Below are 11,276 nucleotides of genomic sequence, written 5' to 3' on the forward strand. Positions count from 1 at the left end.
TTCCCCTTGCTTTCAGCCGTTCACAGTACCAGCACAGCAAGGCCGTTTTGGTTAATGTTGCAAGGCCAGATCAGTCAATCATCCAGACTGTTGCCCCTGCAACTACTGAAAAGGCTGCTGCCCCTCTTCAGGAACCACACGTTTGTCTGGCCTCTCAACAGATACCCCTCTGTTGTGGTTGCACCTACGGTACGGCCATCTGTATCGCTGAGGCACGCAAGCCTCCCCACCAACGGCAAGGTCCATGGTTCATGGGGGGGAAATTAAATATTTCCACCTCTAAATTGTACTACGATGCCTGTTAAGTGTGCAGGGGCATAGGTACAGGGGTCCAACCTCCTCCCACCCAGAGCTTTCTTTTTTTAAGACTCTCACTTTAAACTGTCGTAGTTTTTAGTTGTAATCAATATGAGATTAAATTCTGTTTGTTGAACAGCTGCAGTGATTGTTAGGTTGCAATGAGAATTGGCACGAGTCTATATGTTACAATGCAAAGCTGAGCTTCAGCTCCCTACTTGTTCTAGGTACATGTCGGTATATTTTGCATCGGCTATCTTATGTTTAAGACAACTGCCAACTCTATTGATCTAATAGCTGCAGCGCTATAATAATGCAATGTCGAAGCTTAGCTCAGCAATGGCAACTGATATCGACTTCTATCAATATCTGCAGAGTGGAACTATGATGACTGAGATTGTATTGTATTGAATTGTACTGCATTGTGTTGTATTTTATTGATCCAAGTAATCATAAAATTGTACAATTCGCACAAGTAATATTGGACAAGTCAGCATACATTTTTACAAGTAATTTTTACAATTATACTGCTACAATTTTGTTGTTTGATGAAAGTTTGTTAAATATTACAAGAAGGTAATAGACATTACATTACGCTTTCACTTGTTTATACTTAAAGGAAACGCATTATAATCAGGCTTTAGTGATCAGTTATTAAGAAATTTGTTAACATTTATTACCTTTTAAAAAAATCATTTACACTTTAAAACTTTTGCACTAAAAGAAATTTCTTTAAAATATATTTGAAAACTTTTGGTACATCTGTTTTATTTTAATTTCAACAGTAGGTTATTTTACTCCTATATTCCAACAGGTAGGACACTTTTTTGGTAACAAGTTGTTTTGGACTGAAACATATGTAGGTCAGACTGATGTTTTGTTTTGTACTTATGGATGTGTTCATTTAATATTAATGGGCGATCTTTGCTTAATAGATAGATTTTAAGAAATATTATAATACTATAAATGTAAACAGATGTCAGTGTCACAATGGCAAGTTTTTTGAAATGTTTCTTGCACAATTCATTACATCTCAGATTGCATATTATTCATACTGCTTTTTTCCCCTTTTCTTTTGCTTTTTAAAGGTATGTGTGCTGCAGGGTGATTTCCCACAGATTATGATCACATACTGGAGTGAAAGTAAGAATAATATACCTGTGTAAGGCCTAATTTGATGACTGATTTGCTGAGTACCCTCAGTATATAACATACAGTTGAGAGCTTTTTTTATTTAGTTTTCGTCCTGTGACATCTTGTATAGATTTTGGACAGGTCAATTAATGAAACAGAAAGTTAAAAATTACACACACACACACACACACACACACACACACACACACACACACACACACACACACACACACACACAGATACGGCCATTAAAATTGCTACACCACAAAGATGACGTGCTACAGACGCGAAATTTAACCAACAGGAAGAAGATGCTGTGATATGCAAATGTGTAGCTTTTCAGAGAATTTATACATGGTTGGCGCCAGTGGCGACACCTACAAGGTGCTGATATGAGGAAAGTTTCCAACAGATTTCTCATACACAAACAGCGTTGCCTGGTGAAACATTGTTGTGATGCCTCGTGTAAGGAGGACAAATGTGTACCATCACGCTTCCGACTTTGATAAAGGTCGGATTTTAGCCTATCGCGATTGCGGTTTATCGTATCGCGACATTGCTGCTCGTGTTGGTCGAGATCCAATGACTGTTGGCAGAATCGGTGGGCTCAGGAGGGTAACACAGAACGCTGTGCTGGATCCCAACGGTCTCCTATCACTAGCAGTCGAGATCACAGGCATCTTATCCACATGGCTGTAACGGATCGTGCAGCCACATCTCGATCCCTGAGTCAATAGATGGGGACGTTTGCAAGACGACAACCATCTGCACGAACAGTTCGACGACGTTTGCAGCAGCTTGGACTACCAGCTCGGAGACCATGACTGCGGTTACCCATGACGCTGCATTACAGACAGGAGCGCCTGCGATGGTGTACTCAACGAAGAACTTGGGTGCACGAACGGCGAAACATCATTTTTTCGGACGAATCTAAGTTCTGTTTACAGCATGATGATGGTCCCATCTGTGTTTGGCGACACCGCGGTGAACGCACATTGGTAGTGTGTATTCGTCATTGCCATACTGGCATATCACCTGACGTGATGGTATGGGGTGCCATTGGTTACACGTCTTGGTCACCTCTTGTTCGCATTGACGTCACTTTGAACAGTGGACGTTACATTTCAGATGTGTTACGACCCATGGCTCTACCCTTCATTCAATCCCTGTGATAGCCTACATTTCAGCAGGATAGTGCACGACCTGTACAGGCCTTTCTGAATACAGAAAATGTTCTACTGCTGCCCTGGCCAGCACTTTCTCCAGATCTCTCACCAATTGAAAACGTCTGGTCAATGGTGGCCGAGAAACTGGCTCGTCACAATACACCAGTCACTACTCTTGATGAACTGTGGTATTGTGTTGAAGCTGCATGGGCAGCTGTACCTGTACACGCCATCCAAGCTCAGTTTGGCACAATGCTCAGGCGTATCAAGGCCGTTATTACCGCCAGAGGTGGTTGTTCTGGGTACTGATTTCTCAGGATCTATGCACCCAAATTGCTTGAAAATGTAATCACATGTCAGTTCTAGTATAATATATTTGTCCAATGAATACCCATTTATCATCTGCGTTTCTTCTTGGTGTAGTAATTTTAATGGCCAGTAGTGTATATATGTAATAAGAACAATACAATGCTGTGGACTACACATATCTACATTAATACAACGTTAGATGTACAACTAGTACACTTTAATAAACAAAAATTGCCATAAATTGTTTATTAATTTAACATTATAAAATTCTGTTTCATTCTGAGAGGTATTCATTTACAGGGTGGAAACTGTGGTCCATCAGAAATGACTTCAGCTATTTTTTTTTTTAACAAGCTGTCTTGCTTTACCAACTTGATGTTGTTAGGAAGGTGGTTATACAATGGTTATACAATTGTGTGCGTCTATGAAGGATACTCTTCTGGTAGGCTGATGTTCTGGCATATGAGACATGAATGTTATTGCCATTTCTTGTTGTGTAATTGTGCACAGAGCTGATCAACTGATAGGCATTGCAGGTTCTTAAATATTCTCTTACAAAGACTGTTGTTTCAAATATATATATAGGCATGAAAGGTTCAGTATCTTTAGAGTAGGAAAAAGAGAGCGACATGAATCTTATCTCTTTATGTTTTGAGATATGACTGAAATGTGTGTCCCATTTAAGATTTTCTTCAAGCCATATACCAAGAAACTTAATGGAACTCACACTGAAGAGATCTTGATCGTATAGGAGCATGTGGGATATTTATTGTTTTTGAGATGAGAGGCTGAAACTTATGTAGGTTGTTTTTCGTACATTTATGATGAGATTGTTCTCACTGAACCATTCACTCAGTAATGACGTAAGTGGTTCAATCTTGTGACCACGTTCAGCTTTGCCCATGCCTGTTCCCAGAATATGTTTGTCATCTGAAAATAGTGTAGTATGCCCTGAAGTTAGTTTCGTATTTATGCCATCAATATTAATGGAAACAGTATAGGTCCCAGGGTTGATCCTTGTGGTACACCATATGTGACAGGCATTATCTCAGAGGAGTAAACAGTACACTGATGAACATTGGTATTCTTTTTTCACATCGCATTTCACCTTTTTTGCAATCTGTTCGAAAAATATGATTCTAACCATTGGTTTGTAGTTCTCCTCACATCTTTATTAGCTAACTTTCTAAGGAGTACAGTGTGGTCAATAATGTCAAAAGCTTTAGACAAATCTCAAAACTGCTAGTAGTAATTTCTTTAATGATTTTAAGATTGTGTTGAAATACATACACTGCTGTGGTGGTTGTTTTAGCTTTTCTAAATCCATAGTGGTGTTCCAATATTAAAGAGAATCTGTTAAAATAACTTTCTAATCTGGTGTAAAACAATTTCTCTAATATTTTTGAAATGTGCTGAGCTGTGCTACTGGGCTGTACTTAGCTACATCATTTCTGATCCCTTTTGGTGGAGTGTAGTAACTTTAACAACGCTTAAGAGGTCAGAGAAAAGAACATTACTGATGAATGCATTAATTATAACAGTTAGTAGTTCTACAATGCGTTCCCCACACTTCTTTACAATAAAATCTGGTATATTGTCACTGCCTTTGGAGTATTTATTTTTTAGTCTTTTACAACTGTGAGTACTTCAGTGTTTGAGGCTTTGTGGAGAAACCTGGTTGCTCTTGTGGTTTCCACGTGTATTGGGTGCTGAGTACTGGCTCTATGGAAGTTCTTCTTTATCAGCTTTTCAGCTATTGTACTGAAATAGTCATTAAAACCATTTACGATTTTTCCTGGTTCTGATATCGACTCAACATTTAGATTTAGTTTCAAAGTTTCGTTTTGTAGCATGGTGCTTGTCACTAGTTTCATTTTTCACAACTTTCTAAATGCCTTCTGTTATTAATTTATTTATATATACACTCCTGGAAACTGAAATAAGAACACCGTGAATTCATCGTCCCAGGAAGGGGAAACTTTATTGACACATTCCTGGGGTCAGATACATCACATGATCACACTGACAGAACCACAGGCACATAGACACAGGCAACAGAGCATGCACAATGTCGGCACTAGTACAGTGTATATCCACCTTTCGCAGCAATGCAGGCTGCTATTCTCCCATGGAGACGATCGTAGAGATGCTGGATGTAGTCCTGTGGAACGGCTTGCCATGCCATTTCCACCTGGCGTCTCAGTTGGACCAGCGTTCGTGCTGGACGTGCAGACCGCGTGAGACGACGCTTCATCCAGTCCCAAACATGCTCAATGGGGGACAGATCCGGAGATCTTGCTGGCTAGGGTAGTTGACTTACACCTTCTAGAGCACGTTGGGTGGCACGGGATACATGCGGACGTGCATTGTCTGGTTGGAACAGCAAGTTCCCTTGCCGGTCTAGGAATGGTAGAACGATGGGTTGGATAACGGTTTCGATGTACCGTCCACTATTCAGTGTCCCCTCGACGATCACCAGAGGTGTACGGCCAGTGTAGGAGATCGCTCCCCACACTATGATGCCGGGTGTTGGCCCTGTGTGCCTCGGTCGTATGCAGTCCTGATTGTGGCGCTCACCTGCACGGCGCCAAACACGCATACGACCATCATTGGCACCAAGGCAGAAGCGACTCTCATCGCTGAAGACGACACGTCTCCATTCGTCCCTCCATTCACGCCTGTCGCGACACCACTGGAGGCGGGCTGCACGATGTTTGGGCGTGAGTGGAAGACGGCCTAACGATGTGCAGGACCGTAGCCCAGCTTCATGGAGACGGTTGCGAATGGTCCTCTCCGATACCCCAGGAGGAACAGTGTCCCTAATTTGCTGGGAAGTGGCGGTGCGGTCCCCTACGGCACTGCATAGGATCCTACAGTCTCGGCGTGCATCCGTGTGTCGCTGCGGTCGGGTCCCAGGTCGACGGGCACGTGCACCTTCCGCCGACCACTGGGGACAACATCGATGTACTGTGGAGACCTCACGCCCCACGTGTTGAGCAATTCGGCGGTACGTCCACCCGGCCTCCCGCATGCCCACTATATGCCCTCGCTCAAAGTCCGTCAACTGCACATACGGTTCACGTCCACGCTGTCGCGGCATGCTACCAGTGTTAAAGACTGCGATGGAGCTCCGTATGCCACGGCAAACTGGCTGACATTGACGGCGACGGTGCACAAATGCTGCGCAGCTAGCGCCATTCGACGGCCAACACCGCGGTTCCTGGTGTGTCCGCTGTGCCGTGCGTGTGATCATTGCTTGTACAGCCCTCTCGCAGTGTCCGGAGCAAGTATGGTGGGTCTGACACACCGGTGTCAATGTGTTCTTTTTTCCATTTCCAGGAGTGTAATTTTTGTGCTTGTTGAATTACTTGTTTGTGTATAGTACAATAAGACTTACAGTATGTTCTAAACTTATCATCCATCTCATAGTGTTTCATGTTTCAGGTAGCACTTTTCTTGGCCAGAGATTTTTATCTATTTTGTTACCCATGAATTTGGGCAATATTAAAGTAATATAACATCCTGTTTACATAATTTTTTTCAAATACCTGTGACCAGTTCTCAGTCTTTAGAAGATAGTTAACAATCCTGGTGTTTTCTTCATTAAACTGCCTTTGCACTGTAGTTCTTATAGGGCATTGCTTCTAACAGTTTAAATTCACTGTTAGCATCTAGGCTTTGTGGTCAATGCAGCCTGTGTTAATGGTTTCAGTTGATTATTATTGTGTATCTACGTTTATGAAGATCTGGTCAAGAGCTGATTTTGAGTTTTGAATTATCCTGGTTGGGGTTGTAACAGTTGGGGATAAGTGGAATGAATCAGTAATATTTAGCAATTCATCTTTGCTTTTTCCAGGTTTAAGGAATTCGATATTACAATCTCCACATATTAGAAAAAATTTATTGATTCATAATGTTTATTTAGTAGCACTCCAAGGGAGTGATGGAAAGCCTGGATATTCCCTGTGGGAGATCTATGCAAGTTCAGTACCACTGTGCCAGACTCTCTCAAGACAATTGAAGAAAATTCAATATCATTTTCTGCTGTGCTTTGTCAGGCATTTGTTGTTCACATTCCTTTTAATGTAGATAGCTGTACCACCTGGTAGTTTTTCAATTTTATCTTTTGTTAGCCAATGTTCAGCGAAACAGAGAACACATAATCGTAAATTAGTTTTCAGGAATAGATCTATTTCTAACAATTGTCTGCATGTTATGGAGTAATATTTTAAGATGTATTAGTTTCTGTTTATGTTTGCTTTTTTATGTACTTTAGACTGTGGATAAAGTTTTGGGGCACCACTCACCAACTTCTCCTGTATGTCGGTTTATGGAGTTTACTTTCTGCACCTTTGCTAGCGGGAAGCTGTTGTTGGGCTAGATGGTGTTACTGCTGTCATGTCCAGATTTACTCTTTGATAGTTTTGTTTTGTTGCGACTTCTGTGGACGATGAAGGTGTTGAATGGATTTCTTGTGGCTCCTTGTGTTCCTATCATCACTGTCGAGTTCGATTTTTCTTGTATTTCCACTTCTATATTTGCTGAAAGGGCTTCACATTGTATGTTTGTTAGAGCTGGTATTTGCTGATTGGTCTCTTTGGGTAGGTGTAAATGTCTAAATGATTTCTGTTTGCCTTCAAGTCTTAAGTGAAGTCTATGCTTTGTATATTCAACTTCTGCTGAGAAATGTATTGACGTCCATAGCCAATACATGCTCGTAATATTTTGCATTGCTCATTGAGAATTTGTTTGCAGCATAGATTCTGCTGTTCAGTTTTTGCATGTTGTATCTATATGGAATTGTGCACAAGATTACATTCGTGTGGACTGTCTTTTGAACAGAATCAGTTAGGGTGCATCATTAAAGCCGGATTTCCTCATGCAACAAAAGTGTCGCCACAGCCAGTGGTGTGCTGCAGTTGCAAGTGTAAACTCCCAGTTTTCAGTGGCGCAACGTAAGAAACGTAATTTTTCTCACGCCATAAAGAGTTCAGCTTATTTGTTCTTTGTTGTGCCATTTTCCTACCACCACTGCTCTCTGGTGGCAGTATTTCCAAACACGATTATTCTGTCGTAATTATCGCGGTGTAATTGCTGCTGCATACCATTCGATTTCAGGGTTTTTTTTATTTTATTTCTGAAAAAAGTGAAAACAGTAGTCAGCAGGTACACTTCTGCATCTTCTAGAACTACAAGAACAGTAACCAATGTTTGAGTTTCTGCAGCAGTTTGTGTGTGCACACACACTCAAACCAGTGATGTATCCCACAGTATTAAAAGATTTTTGAATGAATAAAGAAACTTAATATATGTAACCAAAAAAGCGAGTTGTATAAACTTCATAATTTGTGAGACCAAGCATTGTATAAACTGTGGATTATACGCAGGCAATAGTCCCAGAGTGTGATGTGGCAGCTGTTAAACTAAAAATTAGTTATTCGAAGTGCCATATCAACGAATACAATACGAAAGTGACGTGTCTACGGCAGCTGTTGGTTAGTTTGCCGTTGCAGACAGCATTTTCGTCTCTGAGTAATCTTTCTTTTATACATTTGTTTGTTTCCCTTAATTTATCTCTCTACAAGAATTTGTGGCATTCTGTCTGAACAGTAGCTGACAATGCCACTACAGCAAGCCACAAGGCGTGGCGCCATATTAGACGCATTTGTGAATCCGGCTTAAAGCTTGAGATAAACAGGGCTTAAACAGCATCGTGATTCCAAAAAACCTGAACACTTTTTTATGTGTTAGACATTAGAGTGTCTCAAAGTCTAAGTAGTAGCAGCTAACAACAGTGCACTCTTGTGTGTCCACAAGGGGAGGCAACAGGGTGCACTTGTCAACTCTCCAGCCATCCCACCTGCCACCCTTTTTTATTGATACAGTGTTGGGCAAATAAATGTGACCCAGACATTTTGAAACCATTTGTGGCAGCATTAATGAAGGAGGAAAAGACTTGCAGTTACTTGCCAATGGGATGGAGCAACTGCCCATAAGGTCAGTCGAACCTTGGAGCACATTTACACAATCTTCACACATGATGGAGCTGTTAGAAGAGGTCGGTCTGGTCGCGGCCCTAGGTGGCCACCCAGGTCATCTGATCTGCCTGTGTGTGATTACTTTGTGTTGGGAACCCCAAAGTATAAGGTTCATCGCAACAACCCTGCAGCAGAACATTTCGGATGAGATCGCAGCAAATCCAGCAGCTCAACTCTGATCTGCCATTAGCAACTTGCTGACCAGGGCCCAGAAGTGCCAAGAGATGAATGGTGGTCACTTGCAATAAAACTGATATAGTCAGGTTAGTACTGTGTTTAATTTCCTCTGATGTGTTTCTTTGTATCCTTGAACTCTGTTCTCCAGGACACTTTTATTTGTCCCACACATTTTGTGTTACCTATCCAGTATTGCTCATATGGCATGGTATGATCCGAAACTAAACAACCCATTTACATAAACGATGGGAATTCTAATGTGTTGCCTCTTCCCACCTGGAAGTTGGATCATTTCCAGTGGCGTAACAAGACTCGTTGGCTGCGTGATTGGGATACTGACCAGTCACAGCACATGTTTGTTTACTTGAAGGTTAACGCTTTCATGGGCTGTGGGAGATATACTTCCCACTAATGGTATTCGTTTACTGCATTCATGGAAATACGTGTTCCCACTTGCGTACCCTCCTGGCCCCTAGTGGTAGTCCGCTGCACTAGCTCTGGTTTCTGTTTGTTGCTAAACATAGCTTTTAGGGCTGTGGGAAGTATATATCCCACCAAATAATGGTGTTCTCAGGGTTCTTGGAAAGTATACTCACCACCAAAAGTCGTTTCAGAAAGGGGCTCGGGAAATATATATACTGCAATGTCTTTTGTGGTCCTTGAGAAGCATACTTACAAACAAACGTCGAGGTATCACAATGCTTCTGGCAATTCGTCTTATCACCACTGCATTTGCCTGACATCTTGTGGTAGTAAACTGAACCAGGTGTATGAAAACAGCTACAACAATCAGTTTGTGTGTATCATGGGGTCACTTCTGTTGTCAGAAGTGTTTGCTTTGCTTCTGAAGTATATGTATGTGTCACTATTATCAGCTCATAGCTTTATTGTTTTCACATTGTGGTAAGTAAACTTTAATATTGGTGGCAAATATAATTGAAATATCATATTATCATTTATTGTTCGCCTCACGATCTTTCCTTGCTTTTCGTAGCAAAAATTTCAAAGAAGCACGCATATACTAAGAAATACATACCAGAAGAACCGTTGGGGTTGCTATTTTCACTACCTAGCGATCCTGAGGATTCTGAAATAGAAAATGATGAAGCATCAGAAGATGAATTTGTTTTAGACGTTGATCTGTGTTTGGTTCCACAACCTAATATCAATAATAGTGCAAACAATTCTTGCTCCATGGACGTCGATATTTCTAGTGACAGTACCGAAGTGCAGAGGAGCCATTGGCAGAAGAGGAACGGTCCTATGACACCGCTGTTTTCGACTTTCTACACATTGATACAAAAGGAGAACCAGTTGTCAACCACCAATTGACAAAACACAGCGCACAGAGACACTACTTCCTTTCTTTATTTACCAATGAGATGCTGGTTCAGCAGAGAAATCTGTGTGCAGAGCAACAGAAACAAAAACGGCAATCTGGTTAGACTGTAAGTGAGTCAACAAATAACTGGTCAAATTTATCTGTAGAGGAGTTACAGGCCTGGATTGGAATGAATATCTTGATGGGTGTGGTTGTGTTGTCAAGTTTAGTGCACTACTGGAGTTCAGAACCTGCCTTAGTATGCACATAAATGACAACAGGCCTGATCCTCCAAGAAGGCAAACCACAATAAACTTCACATGGTCAGACCTCATAAACTTTCTGAACAACACAATTCGTTATCCATACACAGCTAGTAAGGTATTGGCTGTAGATGAAAGCATTATATCTTTCAAGGGACGGTCTTCGCTCAAGCAGTATATGCCTCTCACGCCAGGAAAACGAGGATACAAGGTATGGTGTTTAGCAGGCTCAAAGACTGGCTATGTCATAAACTTTGATATTTACACAGGAAAATCAAATGTCTGATGGATAGAAAATTCTCTGAGAGAGCGTGTAGTCATTAGCCTCCCCCAAGACCTGAAATATAGTAACAGTTTAGTAGCATTTGACAATTTCTTCACCAAAGTGAATCTAATGCAAATGCTTTTTAACAATGGAATCTACTCTATACGGACTGTCAGAGCAAACCGGAAACGGTTTCCTTCAATGATGAAAGATAAATGTACCTTGAAAAGAGGAGAATTTCAGTTTCAATGCAAACGTGGCATTGCAGCTATAAAATGGATGTACAACAAACCTGTCACTATTTTG

At 41.3% G+C, this 11,276-nt stretch overlaps 1 protein-coding gene across 1 annotated transcript in view; it reads left to right on the forward strand.

Moving 5' to 3' along the window:
- Positions 1 to 10,991, forward strand: part of LOC126278922 (zinc finger protein 436-like) — a 92,997-nt gene extending 82,006 nt beyond the window's left edge. Inside the window, exon 4 of the mRNA XM_049979197.1 lies at positions 10,610 to 10,991. Coding sequence (XP_049835154.1) covers positions 10,610 to 10,991 — 382 coding nt within the window. The remainder of the gene's footprint in view (positions 1 to 10,609) is intronic.
- Positions 10,992 to 11,276: the final 285 nt, after the last annotated feature.

This window comes from Schistocerca gregaria, chromosome 6, assembly GCF_023897955.1.
Source record: "Schistocerca gregaria isolate iqSchGreg1 chromosome 6, iqSchGreg1.2, whole genome shotgun sequence".
NCBI classification, from domain to species: Eukaryota; Metazoa; Arthropoda; class Insecta; order Orthoptera; family Acrididae; genus Schistocerca; species Schistocerca gregaria.